The sequence below is a fragment of the Chanos chanos genome, chromosome 3 (genome assembly GCF_902362185.1).
Source record: "Chanos chanos chromosome 3, fChaCha1.1, whole genome shotgun sequence".
Classification (NCBI taxonomy): domain Eukaryota; kingdom Metazoa; phylum Chordata; class Actinopteri; order Gonorynchiformes; family Chanidae; genus Chanos; species Chanos chanos.
This window is the reverse complement of record NC_044497.1, coordinates 35,612,501-35,633,410: the sequence shown is the minus strand read 5'-3', so window position 1 is coordinate 35,633,410 and position 20,910 is coordinate 35,612,501. Positions and strand designations below refer to the sequence as shown.

General features: G+C 43.7%; 1 protein-coding gene across 1 annotated transcript in view; it reads right to left on the bottom strand.

Moving 5' to 3' along the window:
- Positions 1-5,805: 5,805 nt before the first annotated feature.
- Positions 5,806-20,910, bottom strand: part of nol4lb (nucleolar protein 4-like b) — a 73,687-nt gene continuing 58,582 nt past the window's right edge. The window contains exons 6-11 of the mRNA XM_030769456.1: positions 10,687-11,048; positions 9,390-9,569; positions 7,454-7,642; positions 6,981-7,100; positions 6,479-6,683; positions 5,806-6,029 (exon numbers count right to left, since the gene is read on the bottom strand). Of these exons, the coding sequence (XP_030625316.1) occupies positions 5,806-6,029; positions 6,479-6,683; positions 6,981-7,100; positions 7,454-7,642; positions 9,390-9,569; positions 10,687-11,048 (1,280 nt within the window). The remainder of the gene's footprint in view (positions 6,030-6,478; positions 6,684-6,980; positions 7,101-7,453; positions 7,643-9,389; positions 9,570-10,686; positions 11,049-20,910) is intronic.

Sequence of the window (20,910 nt, the reverse complement as noted above, 5' to 3'; positions counted from 1 at the left end):
AATACCCTACCAAACAGAAACAGTAATCCTTTACCTGAGGTTTTTGTCTGTGGTTCGGTTAAATACTTGAACTCCAGTAAACCCTGCTAAGGGAGTGTAAATGGCTTATATTTCTTTGAGGAGAAGATTCCCATGTTTTGGCAAGTGGTCAGCACAAGTGCCCATTTCACAGTTAAGTCTCCATTACATACATGTGTGCTGACAGAGGATTTAACGGAAACTTGTCTGAAGGAGGCAAAGATAATACTCGCCCTAAAACACAACTCACTGTGTGAACAACATTAGACACGGTCCCATTTCCCTTCAGTGAACAAGGAATCAAATTAAACGAAGTGAATGCACGGGAAGAGGGGCAGGAGGAGGAGGAGGAGGAGAAGGAGAAACAAACAAAATGAAACAATCAAAACAAGTTTCAAAAATCTGTACATGTAAACATCAGACTTCCACTGAGTGTATGAACTGAGAGAAGAAAAACACAGAATTTCACATTGGTATTAAGACTGTATGGAGACAGAGCTGAAAGACCTTCAGCAACTGATATGGAGGGGGGAAAAAAGGTAAGAAAAAGGACAGAAAATCTGAGACATGAAATAAAAGAGATTTAGAGTACCATCAAACTGAACAAACCAGGGGTGATGGTCTCCAGAAACCCTTTAGAATTAACAGAAGCAAGACACCACAACAGTAGAAAAATAAAAATGTTCCTTTTTTCTCTTTTTTTTTTTTTTTGCTGAACTATATGTCTCACTTAAGCAGATTTTTTAAAACTGTGTTTGTGTGTGTTTGTATGCGTGTTCTTTAGGAGAACCCGTAACCAGGGTTAAACCTGCATGTACATTCAGAACCCATGTAGGACTGTCTGTCTGTGTGTGTGTGTCTGTGTCTGTTTGGACACGGCTGTTGTGCCCTCATGTTTTTTTGTGCTAGCAGATAAGATCTGCTTTTCTACGCAAAATAAAACCAAAAGCTCTAACGTATCCTCTATTTAGGATCTGGGCAGATTCAGCCTTTACAGACATCTTTAAAAGACCCCTAGGTCTAAAAATGCTCTTAATGAACTATTTTATTTGTGTGTGTGTGTTTGGAGAGTATTTGTGGGGGCTGCCCTAGCGGTGCAGAGCCAGTGACTCTGAAGTAGGAAGGCTACAGGCTAAAGATGTTTCACATCCTTGTTTGGAATGTATATAGGCTAAACAGTAGTAACTTCACTTCTGATGTTGTTATTGTACAAAATATTTCTCAAAAGACCATTCGTCTTCCTGATACAAAAAGAATTATAAAATAATGATAATACAGTAACACGACTGCTTATTTAATTAAAAAATTAAGCTCAGATAAAAAATTGTTGACGTTGGGCGACTAGGAGTCCTTTCACAGAAAGTCGGAATATGAGGTGTAAGAACTAAGAGAAAGACAGAAAGAGAGAGAGAGAGAGAGAGAGAGAGAGAGAGAGAGAGAAAAGGAGAAAGAGAGAAAATGCTCTGATTATGGCTAAACTACTCAGCGGTCTCTGAGACATGCTGTATGCAATAGCTGCAAACAGGAAAAAACAGGAATGCAGAAATCAAATGGTAAACCAAAATTACACCTTCCAAGATTGTCTTCTGCCTTTTTTTTTACAGTTTGATTTCTGTAGCTTGTCCTTGAGAAACTCAAGAGTAAACTCCAGAGGTACAGAAAAAGGAGTGAGGGAGGGATCATTTTAACAAGAGCCTAAATGAATCCAAAGAACTCTTCACAAATACATTTTAGTAGTCCATTGTCTATGTTACAAATGCATAACAAGCACAATCTCCATTCTTTTTTTTTTTTTTTTTTTAAATTACCAAAAGTAAAGCAGAGCTCAGTGGCAGGTGAGGTTAGAGTAGATTCAGCAGCATATGATTAAGTCGTTTCAGGAGAAGCAGGATCTATCCCTCACTTACTCAGACCAGACCACAGCAGAGCAATACTACACAGCCAGCACTATGAGTCAAACTCTATCAAGCACTACGGACAGGTGGAGTGGAGTGCAGAGATAGGGTAACTTCAGATGGACATGGAGTGTGTAAGGTAGCGTGACATGGGTAAAGAGGAAGAAAGTAGAGACGGACTGAGACTGTAAGACGAGTTAACAGAGAAAGCCAAGGGATTACTCTTCAGAGAATGACAGAGTGATAATAAAAATTCAAAAATGCTCTTTTTCATCCACATGTCTTTTTTTGCTTTTTATCACCATTTCTCTCAATTTAGTCCTGGCCAATTCTCTTGTATTTTCGGTTCCCTGTTCCTTGCTCAATCCTCACACTGGCCGGGCAGGGCACCGACTTCCACATGTCTCCTCCCATACAGGTTGTGTCAAGTACCGTTTCTTTTTGCCAAACCATGGAGGAGTTTTCAAGAAACCTGTAACATGCACAGTGGTTCATGCTTTGCTCTCTATGCACCCCACCACTGATCTAGCTTCCTGACCAAAGAGAGGGAGTTGCTGTTGTAGCCATGGGGAGATGATCTCCTGACAGTGTCCCGCCCTCAAACACTGCCAGTATGTCTGTGTGGACACTTGACCAGGCCAGAAACAGCCCATCCCAAGGCTGTGGTCTAAAAAATCTCAAAAAAGGTGAGATTTGGATTTAATTTAAATTGTAGAGAAGAACATGACCAAAAATCACTGATTTTTTACATGCATAAGCCATCTATCTGGCTTGTCCCATTAAGTATTGCTCTGTTGTAAAGAGAAGCCAGTGATCTGAGGAGTCGGGGAGAGTAGAGGGAGGGATGGATCCACATTAATGAGAGCCATATTAAAAGGAAAAATTCCATTAGTAGCCACTGGGGCAGGACTAAGAGCTGGAACACAGTGAGGTGTATCCTTGCACTGGTCATTTTGCATATTTTGTCTTCGTCTGTGTTCATAAAACAGCCTCTCAAATACAGAGCAGCTCTGACCGAGATGTGAGGACTGTGTAACCGTGTAAGAAATTCAACTACTACTAATTCAACTTCTACTGTTTTTTCTCTTTTTGTGGAGGTTTGTGACTGCACACACATTTCTGTTGAGAGCAGGAGCAAAGTGGTCTCTAGATTCTGGGTACACAAAGAAAACAACACACACACACACACACACGCTGCACACACACACGCATCGCACAAACACGCCGCACACACACACACACACACACACACACACACACACACAGAGAGCAGAAAACATACAGACATGGCTTTCATCCACACTTAAGTTTTTGAACTCTTATCTTAACCAGTCAATCTGAAACCTCTACTGTCATGTCCAGGTAGGCTCTCTCAGTCTACAGCAGTGCTGTGGAAGACCAAGAATGCGATGATTATCAACTGCATTGCCACACTTATCCTCTCACCCTCCTTCCATAGACAGCCCCTCAGCAGTAGTGCCACAGGCAGCTCTTTAATACAGAGAGAGACAGAGACAGAGAGACTGACCTGATCACAGATTTCTGCTGCTATCAGTGTGCAAAAGGGAGCAAATTACAGTGACATTACTATACTCAGCTCAGACGCCTGTCACCAAAAAAACCACAACAAAAAAAAAAACAAAACCAAAATCCCTCAACAGATTGTAATCCTCCAGAGACAGATTACCTTGACAGGTGAGACAGACCTGAAGAATTCTTTCAAGAAATGAGGTGGGGTGATTGTGTTATCATGGCAAAATTAGTAGAGAAGCATCGATCCATATTAATCAGCAGAGTTACACATACACTGAAGCACGCTGATATTGAAAAAAAAAAAAAAAAGTATGAGAGATAAGCAAACACAGCCCTATACAATGAACAAGGTTTCAAACTAGAATTTTTTTTTCCTCAATACAGTTTTCCACTTTCTGCAGTTCCATTTTTGCGTCTGTTTGTTGTTTTAGTCTTGAGGTGCTCTGGTTGTGTGGGAGACAGGAGCTCCTGGCTTTGAGGTTTCAGGTCTGTGGCAAGAAGGCTGGTTCATAGCAGCAGTGTAAATTAATGGCCATTTTGAAAGAGTCAACAGATATACAAAAAAAAAAGAAAAAAGAAAAAAAGAGAGACAGAGACTGGAAACGTCTAAACTCCCCCCACTGACCCACCACCATCTCAGAAAGAAGAGGAAAGGAGTGGAGAAAGAGGGGGGGATTGGAGGTAAAACAGTAGAAAAAGAGAACAAAAGGACTTGACCTTGAATAAAAGATGGACATTACGGTGAATTGGCATCCAGGGTAGAGAGGTGAACTGTGTCAAGTATCTGGGAGAGGGTGCTGTTTTGTATTAACTACAGCAATTGCAGAAGCCAAAAACAGGAGTCTCAATTATCAAATGGGCAAATCATTACCCCTCCTCCAAAGAAAATCATCTATTTAGTCCAGTCCATTGAATTTGCTGTACCAATTTAATTCCAGGTGTCATCAGTGTATGTCTGCAATCAATATGTTCAAAATTATAGAGTATATATACAGCACGCACACACACACATATATATAAAACAAAACAAATACAGATTTTTGGATAAACCTACAGAAATGATAAATTTCAATCTCTGTTTCACCTGTTCTTTGCTGCAGGTCTTTGAAAATGCTGGACAACTGCAGATAGAGAGCAAGCGCTTTGTCTGCAAATCAATTTGCCTAAAAACAGTTTAACAGAACTGAGGTATTTTCTGGTGAAGTCCTAGGAGCATAATGACCAAAGGAGAGGACATTCTGACATTCATGAAGATGCGTGAACCCTGGAGATCGCTGGGGAGGCAGAACCTTTGACCGATTTCAGTGAAGCGGAATGTTTGTTTGGCCCCCCCGTGTGGACTCCTCTTGCTTCTCCTTTGACATCATTTGTTCTCTCCTTGATTTTATTCTCCTGGATGAAGTCCACTGGATTCTCCAAATGCATAAGTTTACGAAAATCTTCCACAACTGAAAGAGTGTTTATTACTCAAAAAAGGAGAAGTCTGAATGAGTGGAAAGTGCTTTAGGACACAGAGTGCTTATTTACAGCAAATACAACGTTTCTCACTCTCTCCTTTCTTTTCTTTCTTCTGTTTGTCCTTCTGTTGCCTTAGATCAAAAGTGTCTTCAATTAGTCATTTAGTGCCATGTTTCAGATAAGGTTGTTTTTTTTTTCAGTAGCTTAGGAACAGCAACAAATCAAAAAAAGAAATGTCTTCAATTGAAACAAAAAGATTTAATTTAAATTTAATTAAATTAGAGAGGGTGCTGCAGTTGGTAATTAGGGTAATCCCATTTTTTCATTCTTTTTTGTTTTGTTTTTTAATTTTTTTTTCTTTTAAAGAGGACAGAGCATCGTCTATGGTGAAGTTATTTGTGAATCTCTCTGGCACTGTGCACAGACAGCCAGCTGGAAGTCTGTGAAACAGAAAGATCCACTTCACTTGCCCAATGAAGACACAGGGAAGGAACTGCTCTGTCCTTCGCCTCCCTTGCGAAGGACAGAGTTACAATTCAGCCTTCCTCATGCTCTGTACCCCTCTCTCTCTTTTTTGTTATCCCACCCTTAAAATTTTCATCTCTCTTTTCTCTTCAGGCTGGAATAGTGTGATGGTCCCAAATAGACACTGAATGTGTTGATATGGCCAGGAAATATAGGTTCTCTCTCTCTCTCTCTCTGTGTCCTGATACTCTAAAGTTTTCTTTCCAGATGATTCCGCTGATGATGAGGAGGGTCATGGTGATGCGTATGCAGAGGATACTGACAGTCAGGCAAAAAGCCCCACCAGAAGCTGAGAGAGTAAAGCGACGAGAAGAGAAAGAGAGAGAGAGAGAGAGAGAGAGAGAGAGATGCGGAACAGTGGACTAATGATCCCAGCTCAGTTCTGTTGCAATATGAGACTCTCTAGCTCGTCGGCGGACCGTAGGAGAAAGGCAGCGGATTCGCGGTAGCCAGCGATCAGCTGACGCACTGCAGTGATCTCTGTAGGACTCAGCTGGGCCGAAGCCCCGCCCCCTCCTGCTCCGTTCCGCCCACTGTGACTGTTGGAGCTGGAGGATGATGAGTTGGATGCCAGAGATTTCATACTGAGATCCGTTGGACCTGAGTGGGAGTGACAGACATCGCTTGTATGAAGACAAATTGTTCCAATCAATTCAAAGAAATTACTATATGTAAGACCTCATACAATAGACATATAACCCTTTAAACAGACAATAAAAACTAGTGCCAATTACTAAATGGAAGGAACCACACATTCAAATTCATCTGAGCACTCAGATTAACCCTCTGCCAATAACCCTGTGGTGCTATACACAACTTGTGCCAACAAACTGTTGGAAACTTGTACAACTTAACACATACTCCTTCAAAATCCCCGCCAGTAGTAAGTGCTCAGAGAAGAACTTATTATTTCATGGGGCTTCTGAACTGGACTGTAAATGGGCTGTTTGATAACACTTAGTGTGTGTTCCTGCTACCTTTGAATACTCTAAGATGTGTGAGTGTGAAGCGTGCATTGTTCTAACAGTTTTGACCGAAGGAGATCTCACCGTTGCTTTGAGCTGTGGCAGTTGTCAAGGAGACTGGGTGTTGCATACTGCCGCCTAAGCCAGCGTATCCACGGTAACTATATCCGAGTACACCGTTTATGTAGAGCTGGTCCTGAGAGTAGGCAGAGGCAGACAGACCGTATGCAGAGTGGGCCAGAGACGCTGGCTCACGAGATATTGGCTTGTCTACTGCAATCTGCTCTTCCTATAGGAGAGGGAATGTAGAAAAGAGATTGTAAAAAAGGAGGGGAGAGAGAGAGAGAGAGAGAGAGAGAGAGTGTGTGTGTGTGTATGTGCAAGACAGAGAGAGACAGAGAGAGAGAGAGGAGGTCAGATTAATACACAAAGTCAAAACAGAAAATAAGAGAGCTTGATACACACCAGTTCATGTCCAACCCAATGACAATATATCTAAGAACAAAAACAGACACACAGACTCCCTTATAGCACACACGCACACACACATGCGCACACACACACACACAAACACACACACACTCACATGTGCCTGATAGACATCCATGCGCATTCTCTTGGCGGCTTTGCGGCTTTCACTTTCACAGGCTGCAGCAAGTATGTTCTCGGCCATGGCAGAGGTGAGGTGTGGTGGCGTGGGCCGTGTCTGCTGGGACAGGAGACAGACGAGAAGAAAACGAGACATGGAGATACAGATGAGTTTAAGCTAAAACAGAGGCACAGATTAAACAAAGTTCCACTTCACAACACACATTCTGATGCATCAAAAACAAGCCTCAAGACTTGTGAATCTCATGTTCACATAACTGATGTGACTCTCTGACAGGGACCATGATGAATGATGTTTTGCTAATGGTGAGTTAAACCACTAGGGGGCAATAGAGTGCATCTGATAATAATCTGTGAATTTTACAGTAGCACTTAGGTACACAGCCTTAAACATGACCAGTCTATATTTTGGAATTCATATTCATATTCAATCCTTGTTGAAATGTATACCTCCATGCCGTTTTTCTTCATGCGGCGGCAGGATTTGAGGTAGGTGCGGATGCGTTTGCGGGCTCGCTCCTGAAACTCAGGGAACTGGCGGCTGCAGGACTCGATGATGGCCTGGATCTTCTCTTTGGGCTGTTTGGAGATGGGAACCATACGGTCCAGGTTCTCATCCACAAATAGCCGTACGAACATCTGACACACAAAGGGAAAACACATTACATCAGTTATCATTTTACAACTCTGACTGTCATTATATTGTGACCGTCATTATTTTACATCTAGAATATTCCCCCCTTTTATTGTTATTGTCATTATTTAATCATTTGTCACTATATGCTTTGTCGATGTAAATATAGTATTCGTCTCAATGAGGCCAACTGAACTGAGAGAGGGATAGGTCAGCTCAATGCGGATGGGATCCGTTGGGGTAACGGAGGTGAAGGAGGAGCTTGGCAATCATAAGCTTGCAGGTTGGATTCCTGAGCTGGAAGAGGTTAGATCTGACTGCACTTGGGAGCAAAGATAATTAAAGTTCTTCACTCACAGCTCACTGTTACAGTGACCTATACAGAAGCACTTAACCCCACCATCTCTCTGGGAATGTGCGTAAAGGTTGAGAGAGGTGAATGTGTATGTGAGAGGTTGAAAGTCACTCTGGATAAGAATGGCATCTAGATGACTGGGTGGATTTTTATACTGTGCCATCATTGGGTCTCTGTCCCTTTTGTATGGTATATAAGTATGACCATAAAGGCAAAACCCACACAGGAAACATACAGGTGTTTGGTGTTGAGTTGTCTGAGTTGTAAGATTGGACAGAACTGCCTCAGCAAAAATAGGTACAGTGTGAGGTGAAAATATGACACGAAACATCAGGTGCATCGACAGAGTCGATGCTTGAGGTTACGACTCTGATGAGCTAAAACAAGATATCGCTGTATTATTGCATTTATAACATATAGCAGTAAAAAACTGGTTTGTACAATGTACTCCATATAGTCAAATCAACTATGAAATGAAAACTGGACTTTGTCATCATTACTTTTTAACTTAATTAGTGCCTGAGACAAGCAGCTCACAACAGGAGCATAAACACAAAGAGACTCCTTTTACAACATTACAAGACCTGGATTTTGCTGATGACCACGCCCTGCAGTCCCACACACATGAATACATACAGGATACCAGAGAGAGACTTCATTCCTTTGGACAAACGCATCATGCTGAAACTCAGACTGCTGAGAAAGTAGCATGACGGCAATTAACAGAACAACACAGAGAAGGTGATGGTCCCAAGGACAAACACAGAGACCCCTGTAAGTAGAGACATTCTCAGAGCGGAGTGGCCATATGAAGAACACATTTCACGGGTTTGTATGGAAGACTTATGGAATGAAATATGGAAGTCAGTTCGATCAAACAAAACGGGATCCGTCACAACTCTGTAGCATCAGCTGTTCTGAATGGTTCAGAATGCCGGTGGATGACAAACCAGGAAAGTCACAAACTCAAATGCTTTTTACTCCGCTAAACCCACTAGCCAAAGGTCAAATCCAACAAAGACCTACTACCCTGTCCAAAGAAAAGAAAACACAGAAAACCCAGTAAGCACAATCCACCCAAATGTCTTATTAGTGTGTCCCTACACAGTAGACCTGAAGGAAAGCAGAGGAGTGATTAGGCTAAAATGATTTGGTGGTGAATGCTGGAAATAGGGCTACAGCAACACCAACTTATCTGGAGCACAACTGAGAAGATGAGCCAGGACAAATTGGAGATCCCTTGCTGAGGCTCTGTGTGCTAACTGGAGTGATGAGGTTGAGTGTAGAGTGTGTAAGGGTGGTGTGGAGCTAATGCTTGCTGTAAAAGTGATAAAGAATATAGCCTGAAAGAGAATTCAGGCCTAAAGAAGAGAGAGGACTCAGTGGTTCAGACTCACATTGAAAGCTTTGAGTCGCTCTGGGTCGACCCCCTCAGTGTCGTTGATTTTGTCGTTGTCATCGTGGTCGTCGTGGTCATCGTCATCGTCGTCGGCTGTCTGAGAGCGACTCACTGTCAGGTCCTCTGGACACATCTCAAGCTTCAACGAATCGTAAGTCCCTGAGATGTACTGAGGAGACTATACACACACACACACACACACACACACAGAGACATAAATACATACACACCACAATGTGAACGCATTCATAATACATATTCACAGCACATGTACACAAACACACACACGTACGTACACAGTATGTGTACACACAGCATGTGCACATACAAAACACAAGACGCAGGCAGAGCAAGAGAGAGAAAAATCATCAAGGTGAACATTTCTTCTTCTTCTTTTTTTTTTTTTTCAGAAATGATCCTTGCTGAGAACAACAGCAGGGAGCCTGTTCAGAAATGGAATTATAAAGAGGAGAAAGGAAATAAATCAAAAATCTTGAATCCCTTTTCATGAAACTATTCAGGTGACAGAATGTGTCGCTGAGGAGAATGACATCTCCAAGGTCTGAGGGTATTGTTGAAGCCTTTTCAGAGCTCTGTGTTTTTCTTATTCAATAGCTCTCAGAGAATGGCATTAAGCTCTCAGTTATGCATCTTCACAAAAACATGTATTCTGCTATGACTGCTAACATATCTTTGTTTTCTAGTTTCTTTTTTTCTTTTCTTTTTCACCTTCAAGTTAAGTCTGTAGATTCTGGAACACTGTCTTTTTTCTCTTTGTCTCTCTCTCTTTCTCCCTGTCTCTCTCATCCCACTGCTTTTCTCTTAAATACTGTGCTCTTCCATCTCTTTATGTTTGAGTGTGTGAGAGAGAGACAGAAACAGAGAGACAGTCAACTTCTCTAGATGGTTCTAAAGGCTCCTAAGCTTATGGCCAAAATACAATAACGCTGGTGGACAAACTGAGATACATTTCTTTCTTTTGAATTCAAACTAAGCACCAAAAAAAATGGATTCCTTGGTTTTGTGGTCCAGTTTAATATGATTCTCTGTCTAAAGCCAGAGATGGATAAAATGTGGTTAGATTGAAATAACCATGTTATATATATAAAATTGTGTCTCACTGACCACAAACTACTAGAAGCTTGTTCCAGTCAATAAACCTTTTGATTAATGATGAAGTGAGTTTGTCCCATACTAAAAGCTTTCATTTGAATGCTGCTTACACAAAAGACACAATATCACCAAACTAAGTTCACCACAGTAAGTTCCTTTTGTTTTGTTTTTTTTCCACCCACCTTGCTTCCGTAGTCCCTGACGTCTCTGTCGTAGCGAAGTTCACTGGCTAATGGCTGTTTGACAGGGTATTTTCTGCGCAGATCCTCGGAGCTTTCACCGTGGAACTGCCCTAAGACGGCGGTGCCCGGCCCTGCCGTGGGAATCCGCTCGTTGAGGCGTTCGCTCAGGTTTACAGGCTGCTGGTCCTCTGAGGAGGAGGAGGATGACGTGGCGCTGAAGTCTAGCGGCGCTGGCGTTCCATTTCCATTAACCTCCCCATATGAAGCGGCGCCAGTGCCGTCAGAGACGCCCGGTCTGCCTGAGCATGGAGGAGTCAGAGTGTGTACACCGTTCCCGTTCGCACTCTCTGAAGAAGAGTCATCTGAGGAAGAGAGAGGGAATGACATAAGAACAGACAAAGGTAATCTCATCACACCTGTGTGTGTACGCACATGCACACACACACACACACATCCCACATGCACACACAAATGCTACACGCACACACGCATGTTATTACCACATGCACAGCTTCTAATGGTCAGATTATTGAATGCTGATGGGTGCACCAGATGCATACTAAACCAAACCAGATTTTGCTTGTATTGGAAGATTTTCCTGCAGGGGGTACTACTGAGTAGCTACTCAGATGGCCCTGCTGAAGTGTGCATGTGTGCCTGTGTGTGTGCACATGTGTTTGTGTATGTGTCTGTACGTGTGTGTGTGTGTGTGCGCGAGCGTGTGTGTATGTGTGAGTGAAAGTTTGTGCGCGTGCGCGCACTGAACTGTTAAGTGTGTGTGTGCACTGGGCTGTCCTTTATTAAAGAGATCCTCCCTGGAACAAAGCCCAGGAACAGTTGTGTTTGTGAATGAGTGTGTGTGTGGCCAGCAAAGATACACACAGAGTTCCTATACTCCTTGTTCAGACACAAACACACACACACACACACACACACACTTCACAATTATGGGTATTTGAATACACATTTTTGGAGAATTGCAAAATACATCCAGTTCTCACCACTATGCTGTTGTGAGCATGTGTGTGCACGTGTCTATGTTTCACTGTGGTTTATGTACAATACAGTATGATAAGGTATGACATGGTCGTCCGGGCCCTCGCCAGTAGAACTCCAAAAATAGAGAAAAACTTTATAAATACTCACAATCTAAAAGGTCAAAAGTGAGTGTGAACACGAGAACATACACAGAAACACATGAGAGGGTCAATATGAGAGAGGCAGTCAGAAAGAGAGAGAAGATAGGCTGGTAGGAGAGGCAGTGAGGGAGGGATAGAGAGAGCAAGAGAGAGAGATGTGAGTAAGAAGATCGTTGTATTAGAGAAGGGAGGGGGACACAGAGATAAAAGCAAAATAAAAGACAAAATGAGAGAGAGGGACTGAGGGAGAGGAAGAGGAGGAGGGTAGAAGCTGGAAGCAGGTCAGAGAGGAGGAGCAAAGAGCAGGTCAGAGAGAGGGAGAGAGAGGGGGGGGGGGGAGAGAGGGGTAGAGAGAGAGAGAGAGAGGGAGGGAGTGACTGGGTAGCGGATAGCGGGTCATGGCCAGAAAATAAGAAAAGAATGGACTGAGATTGGAGGAGTGAGATAGAAACAAATAGAGAGACAGGGGGAATCAGAGGCAAACAGACAAAAAAGAGATGCAAGGATGGAGAGAAAACGAGAGAGGTAGCAAGAGAATGAAAAGGAGGTGTGTGTGTGTGGAGGGCTGAGTACGGCAGAGAGAGGCACGTATTTATTAGAGTATAAAGAGTGTTCATGCGCACAGAGGATGGCCAGACTGATTCGTGCTTCACACAAATCCCCCACAGATAACACAACCCCCCACCCACTCACACTTGCAGGAAACCATCAGACATATACAAACAAATACATCTATTGAGCCATCATCTTCTGTAGCTTTATGAAAGACACAGACCCTTTCCCCACCAAGCAACACACACACACACACACGCGCGCGCGCGCGCGCCTGTATGCTCACTCACTATTAAAGAACTGTAGTGACAACAGTGAAAACTGACTACATAATGTATGTAAAGTATATGTGTGTGAGCCAGTGCCCGCATTTGAGCATTTCTGTGTATTCATATACTCCTTGTCTGATGTGACAGTCTGTGTGTGTGTGTGTGTGTGTGTGTGTGTGTGAGACTGGGAGATGCTAAATAATTCCCTGGTTTTGGCTCTCAGCAGGTGTTTGGCACTCTAGGCCTCTGGAGGAGGTTTAACAATTAGAATGATTTTACATTAATGTCAGAGACATTTTGACTGATCCGTAAAGTGACAGCATATCAGATTTCAACTTGTGTTGAATGATTAAGCCACACACACACACACACACACACACACACACACATACACACAAACAGCCACAGCGCAAAAATGACTTAATGATACTTTAGCTAGTTGCAAGATTCTCACATCCATACAAACACATATACGTGGAAATACATATGTGTGTACATACAGAGAGTATATACATGTGCATGTTCACAAACACAGACACATGCACAAATCAGTGGCTAGTTTATGTTGTCTAGTTTTCCCTCCAAACAGCAACTGCAATGTTTAAACAGTTTTCTGTCCTTTTAAGTTCATGTGAAGAGGCTGTGAGTAGACCGTATCAGTCCAATGAGAACTAGGGTATGGCTCACTTGGTCTTACGGCACTGACCAATATTCTTATTTTAACACTTAATCTCCCAGCACTGAACTCCTTACATCTCCTTACATTTCCCTTACATCTTTTCTCTGTGTGTGTGTGTGTGTGTGTGGAGACAATACTTTTAATAGAGTTCTTCTTTATCTGGAGAGTAGACACACATATACACATTAATGTGCGATTACAAATACAAACATGCAGGTGTGTCCGATTTCTCCACTTTTACATAAAAAATTTCATTCTGAAGAGGGCTACTTCTGTAACATGACACTTCACATGGTCCAACAACAGGGACTGAAGGTTTGTGGGAGGATTTATACTCCTCTGTATGTGTCATGTGAACTTTTGTATGAAATGCAATTTACATGGGAAAAAATTTGTTTGAATGCATCTGTACAGGAGAATGAGTCCATTTTGTGTGTGTGTGTGTGTGTTTAAGTGTCTGTGCGTATAGGAGTTTGAGTGTGCAGTGTATGTTTGTGTGGCCCCTGTTCTGTTAGCCTGTCCCAGCAGAACTAGACTCTCCTGTGTGTGAACACACCATTACGGTGTGCACGGATGCCACTGCCAAAGCCAAATCCCTCCCTCCCCACACAGTGACTGGCTGATTTCTAATTCGTCACAGTGACCTGGCCAATTAGCCAGATCTTCCTCAGGGACTGACAGATTTTCACACTCATTTACAGATCCAGATGCCTCCCTGTGTTCGGCTGAGTGCTGCACGCCTGCCTCGTCCACCTGCCTCAAGCATCTCTCTCTTTTGCTCTCTCTTTCTAAGGCTCTCTTTTGCTCTCCCTTTCTTTCTCTCTGATTTTTGCTTATTCACCTAGGCTGTTCTCTTTATTGCCCTCTCTCTCTCTCTCGCTTTCTCTGCCTTCCGCTTTCTTGATTTTCCTCCACTCTGATACATTTTGAGTGCAGCACTGCCCCTCCCCTCCCTCCATCTCTCTTCCCAGTCAAAGTAACCCTGCCCTGCATTTTCCCTGTGGCCTACCCACCTCCCCCCACCCTCAGACTGCTCCTGCTCTCCTCCTCTAAAGTGCACAGACTCCCCTACTCCACTCTCTGTGAGAGATGACAGTGTGGTACATTGGTTTTGTGGGTTCAAATGAGACTTTGATGCATGAGAGTGTTTAGCAGGGTGAGGGCTGGAGGGGAGAGGAGAGAATTTGGTTTAATAGAGAAGGGGTGTGGTAGGAACAAGGACACACACACACACTTTCTCAGGTCAAGGCCACGCTCTCAAAACTGTGGCTGTATGGTGTGTTGGCAGAATAACTGTCAATCAGAATGTTACCCATGACCCTCTGTGAGAGACAGAGCCAGAAGAGCAAAGAGTCTCATCAGCCAACCTGCCAGTGCTGTACACACACACACACACACACACACACACGTATATATATATATATATATATATGTGTGTGTGTGTGTGTGTGTGTATATATATGCACACACGTATACATATACATACACACAAACACACACTATGCAACAGATCAACAGTTTGCCAGTTGAGTCAACTGGAGCCTTCTGAATATCTTCCTAAAGGTAAAGTGAAAATAAGCTGTTGATCCAAAACAGTTCATAATAACAACATATTAATTCAAAAAGCAACATACCAGCCAAGCGATACCTTAGCGTCTGCTCACTCCATAGATGAGTCCAAACATTTTAATCAATATTATTCAATCTGTAACAGCTCTTTTGTATGTTACAGGGACACGGCATAAATCAATGCTTCCATTGTGGCGTTGCTGCTGTACATGGATTTAAATAAACTGCAGATTAAACATGGGGTATTAATTAAGGGGATTGTTTCTTTAATGTCGCAAAGGGCCAATAAATTTAATTCCCCTTTTGCAGTGTACACTAACTAGCCTCAAGCTCTTGGCAAAGAGAGGGGAAGCAATGTCTCAGAAATTTGCCTCACAATGCAATCAGCTCAGACCAAGAGCAGTTCACGCATGAAAACAGTTTCTAAACCACACACTCACACACACACTTAGGCCTGTAAAACATGCTGTAGGTGCACACATGCACTCCCAACAAATGGAAGTTGCGTTTTCCTTTGCTCAGTCACTTTCACACTCTCCCATTCTATTCCCCTCTCTCTGTCTAAACCTCCCTTATTCTATTGCTCACTTATTCTCTCTCACACTCCTTCACACTCAGAGGCTCAGAGAAATACACAAACGCCCACAGACACAAATAAACCCATGCAAGCGTGGCTTAAATTCATCTGTATAGTCATATACACAAATAAAAACAAGCTTGCATGCACAAACAAACATAAACACTCCCCCCTGCAACAACAAATACACACACACACACAAACGTACACACTTCTCTGACTCCACTGCTTGTCTGCGTGGTCATGGGACTTTAAACTTAAGGTGAAAGGGTCACATGGTTCTACCCCAGACACAAACAAGTTTTCTCCATCACACAAACATTTCCATTCATCAGAGCTGCAGCACTGCCTTTTATACAGGAATGTATGTGTGTGAATGTACGTATATGTGTAAGAATGCATGAATACATATGTTTGAATCTAATAAACTGCGTGTCTGTGTTGTGCGTAATTCAGTAGATACGTATGAAGGCATTTGAGGGGGTTTATTATGTATGAATGCATTATGTATGATATGCTAAACCAAAGGCTCAGTCTCAGAGGGCCAAATCTACACTGCAATGGAGGCCATGTCTCTGTGTATGTGTCTGTGCGTGTGTGTGTGTGTGTGTGTGTGTGTACATAAGCATTATCAATAGTTTTGACTCAGTTTTATCTTGCACTTAGCAAAACACTCTACTTATTTCAACACACACTCCACACAGACACAAGCTTCAGCCAAGCATGTCTACTGCCTGTCGTACGATTCTTTACATCACTCCAGTTGTCTCAGTCAAAAGCAGCTCATCTACCTGTCAACTACATACAGTCTGTCAACATCCTCTACTCCATTTTCCCTCTTACAACCACTCATCAGACTGGATCAATACGTGGGGAGGAGAGGAGAACGGAGGGGAGGAGAGGAGTAGAGAGGAGAGGAGAGGAAGAATCTGGACTAAGGATGAACAGAGTTTGAAAAAAAAAAAAAAAAGCAGACAATGGGATAAAGGAAAAGAGGGGAGGAGAAGGGCTGATGAAACTGGACTTCAGAACATTAAGGTTTGGAAAACAGAAGAGAAGAGAGGAAAGAAGAGGAAAAGTGGGATAAAGTGGAGGGGGCGGGGTGAGAGCTTGTCATTTTTTATTTGCAGCCCCAGTGCCTTCTGACAGCTTGAGGGTTTTTTTCAGCAGTCTCAGTGGAGCTGACCCCGGTCAGCAGCAGTAACAGATGCTAATTCCTTCACACACACATACACACACACGCACACACATACACACACCCCCCCTCCCCACCCCTGACTCCCCTACGCGGGATTACAATGGATTATCCCGCTAAGCACCCGCACGAGCCGCTCCCCAGGCCTGGCATCGCCATGGCAACACGCCTTTCCCTGCTGCTGCCCCACCACCACTTACACACACACACGCGCGCGCGCACGCTCACACACTCCCCTCCCACTGTTGTGGTGACAGCTGTCCCCCTGTGAGAGAGAGAGCGACAGAAAGAGAGAGAGAGAGAGAGAGAGAGAGAGAGAGAGGGAGGGAGAGATGATGGTGAATCAGAGAAAGAGATTCAGGAGCAAACAGAAGGATTTACATAGGGGAGAATGTGCGTGGGAACTTTAAGATGGAGGGAAAAGACAAGAACACAGATGGAGATGTAAGGGGAATCCAAAGAGGAGGGGTGGATGGACAGAAGGTGAGAAGGGGAGCGAGATGAGGGTAGGTGGAAGGGAGAGATGGAGAGAAAGACTTCCTGTTGAGTTTGTCCTCTACTGTCTCAGTGTCCCTGCCACAGCTCATAATCCTCACGTTTGACACCTGGAGAAAAAGAGCATCTCTCTCTAGAGATGTTCCTCTGAGCACGCACGCATACACACAAACACACACACACGCATGCATGCGCACACACACACAAACAAACACACACTCGAACATACAATAACATACACTCACACACGCACATACACACACGCACACATGCACATACACGAACATACACTCACACACTTACACTTCTATCTTTGACATAATTCATTCCCTAGCCCCTAACCCTAACCTCAACCCTAACCCTAACCTAATTCTAACCTGAACCTTAAAACCAAGTCTTAACCCTCAACAGCCCTTTGAAGAAGTGAGGGCCAGCCAAAATGTCCCCATACCCAAGGTCTAAAACTCAAACTGGTCCTCACAAGGATAGCTGTACAAGCACACACACACACACACACACACACACACACACACACACACACATTTAAGGCAGAGATATGTAGCAGGACCACAGGAAGTTAAAACCAGCCCTGATGAAGGTGTCTGTGTCCAGATGGACATACCAGAGCTCTCTGTATGTATTTGCAGAGAATGAAGGGAACAGCACCTGTCCTGACTCACTCCAAACCCCAGTCTGTCCTGACTCTCCTCAAACCCCAGTCTGTCTTTACTACTCTCTCCAAACCCCAGTCTGTCTTTACTACTCTCTCCAAACCCCAGTCTGTCTTTACTACTCTCTCCAAACCCCAGTCTGTCTTTACTACTCTCTTCAAACCCCAGTCTGTCTTTACTACTCTCTCCAAACCCCAGTCTGTCTTTACTACTCTCTTCAAACCCCAGTCTGTCTTTACTACTCTCTTCAAACCCCAGTCTGTCTTTACTACTCTCTCCAAACCCCAGTCTGTCTTTACTACTCTCTTCAAACCCCAGTCTGTCTTTACTGCTCTCTTCAAACCCCAGTCTGTCTTTACTGCTCTCTTCAAACCCCAGTCTGTCTTTACTGCTCAACACGGCCACCGCACTGATGCTGACACTTTCATCATTACATGTACCATCTGAGTTTGATCTTCTCCCTTCTCACACCTCAGGTGAGATGACCTTCCCATTAAAGGAAGAAGTGGGGAAGAGATCTCCCTCCATCTTCTGCAGTGTCTCTGAAATGCAGTGTCTCTGAATGTAGTGTGCACCAAATGCAGCATCTCTGAATGTAGTGTGCACTAGGCTAAATGCAGTGTCTCTGAATGTAGTGTGCACTAAATGCAGTGTCTCTGAATGTAGTGTGCACTAGGCTAAATGCAGTGTCTCTGAATGTAGTGTGCACTAAATGCAGTGTCTCTGAATGTAGTGTGCACTAGGCTAAATGCAGTGTCTCTGAATGTAGTGTGCACTAGGCTAAATGCAGTGTCTCTGAATGTAGTGTGCACTAGGCTAAATGCAGTGTCTCTGAATGTAGTGTGCACTAAATGCAGTGTCTCTGAATGTAGTGTGCACTAAATGCAGTGTCTCTGAACGTAGTGTGCACTAGGCTAAACGCAGTGTCTCTGAATGTAGTGTGCACTAGGCTAAGTGCAGTGTCTCTGAACATAGTGTGCACCAAATGCAGCGTCTCTGAATGTAGTGTGCACTAGGCTAAATGCAGTGTCTCTGAATGTAGTGTGCACTAAATGCAGCGTCTCTGAATGTAGTGTGCACTAGGCTAAATGCAGTGTCTCTGAATGTAGTGTGCACTAGGCTAAATGCAGTGTCTCTGAACGTAGTGTGCACCAAATGCAGCGTCTCTGAATGTAGTGTGCACTAGGCTAAATGCAGCGTCTCTGAATGTAGTGTGCACCAAATGCAGCGTCTCTGAATGTAGTGTGCACTAGGCTAAATGCAGTGTCTCTGAATGTAGTGTGCACTAGGCTAAGTGCAGTGTCTCTGAACATAGTGTGCACTAGGCTAAGTGCAGTGTCTCTGAACGTAGTGTGCACTAGGCTAAGTGCAGTGTCTCTGAACGTAGTGTGCACTAGGCTAAGTGCAGTGTCTCTGAATGTAGTGTGTACTAGGCTAAGTGCAGTGTCTCTGAATGTAGTGTGTACTAGGCTAAGTGCAGTGTCTCTGAACGTAGTGTGCACTAGGCTAAGTGCAGTGTCTCTGAATGTAGTGTGCACCAGGCTAAATGCAGTGTCTCTGAATGTAGTGTGCACTAGGCTAAATGCAGTGTCTCTGAATGTAGTGTGCACTAAATGCAGTGTCTCTGAACGTAGTGTGTACTAGGCTAAATGCAGTGTCTCTGAATGTAGTGTGCACTAGGCTAAATGCAGTGTCTCTGAACGTAGTGTGCACTAGGCTAAATGCAGTGTCTCTGAATGTAGTGTGCACTAGGCTAAATGCAGTGTCTCTGAACGTAGTGTGCACTAAATGCAGTGTCTCTGAATGTAGTGTGCACTAGGCTAAATGCAGTGTCTCTGAACGTAGTGTGCACTAGGCTAAGTGCAGTGTCTCTGAACGTAGTGTGCACTAGGCTAAGTGCAGTGTGGCTTTAGCAGTGTGAGTTTAGTGACTGAGCTCTAATGGGATGTGTGAACAGCAGTGAGTAGCAAACACTGAGCTGACACAGCTGTCAGGAGACAGCAGGGAAAACAGCTCTCAATCCACTGGCCTTTCACCTAGATCCCCTCACACCAGCACTCTCCTGCTACCTCTCTCTCTCTATCCTTCTCTATCCTTCTCTTTCTCTCTTGTTCACACAATCTCCTTCACTCTTCCTCTCTCTTGCTCTTGCTCTCTTTCTCTCTCTTTCACTGCCAGGGATGTATTCTATTCTGCCAGGGAGGCAAGAAAAGAGAGAGACAGAAAGAAAGAGACAAGATGATTGATGGATGTGGAGATGGATTAGATAGAGAGAGAGGCTGTGGAAAACAAAGATTTATAAGCAGTGGTTACAGATACAGAAAGACAGACAGGCAAACAAAAAGGCAGACAGGTCCAATAATGGAGCTCCAAAAATCTGGTCCTGAAGGTCTGGACCCCTGTTGGTTTTCAAATAAACCAAATATTGCAGTCTGTGATTGGCTGAAGAACACACACCTGCTTCCCAGGTACAAGATCAGATCAGCCTCTAATTTGTAAGGGTAAAAGAAATGTCAGTACTCCCTGCCAATCTCTCAGCCTCAGATTTGAGGTAACACGGGAATAGACCACAGAGGAGAGTCCAGCAGAGTCCATGGAGGAGAAGTACAGCATACAGGCTGTAGGGCACAGGTTGCACAGGTTGTAGGGTTTCAGTAGTGTTTAGGGTTGAGGATGCTGGGAGTGGTGTGAAAAGATATTACTGGGTGTAGGGTGCAGTAAACAGGACGAGACGAATTCGCACTTCTCTGAATAGAAGTGATTGTATTTTGGACAATAACATAGACAAAAAGCCTATTTTAACTGGAGAGAAGCTGGAGAGAGGACAGCACGGTAGCACAGCAGAGAGAAAACAGAGAGAGAGAGAGAGAGAGAGAGAGAGTGTGTGAGTGAGTGAGTGAGTGACTATGTGTGTGTGCGTGTGTGAGTGTATGTGAGACAGAGAGAGAGCGAGAGAGAGAGAGTGAAATAGTGAATGAGTGAGTGAGCGAGTGAGCGTGTGTATGTGTGAGAGAGTGAGTGAGTGAGTGTGTGTGTGCATATGTGAGACAGAGAGAGAGAGAGAGCGAGAGAGAGAGA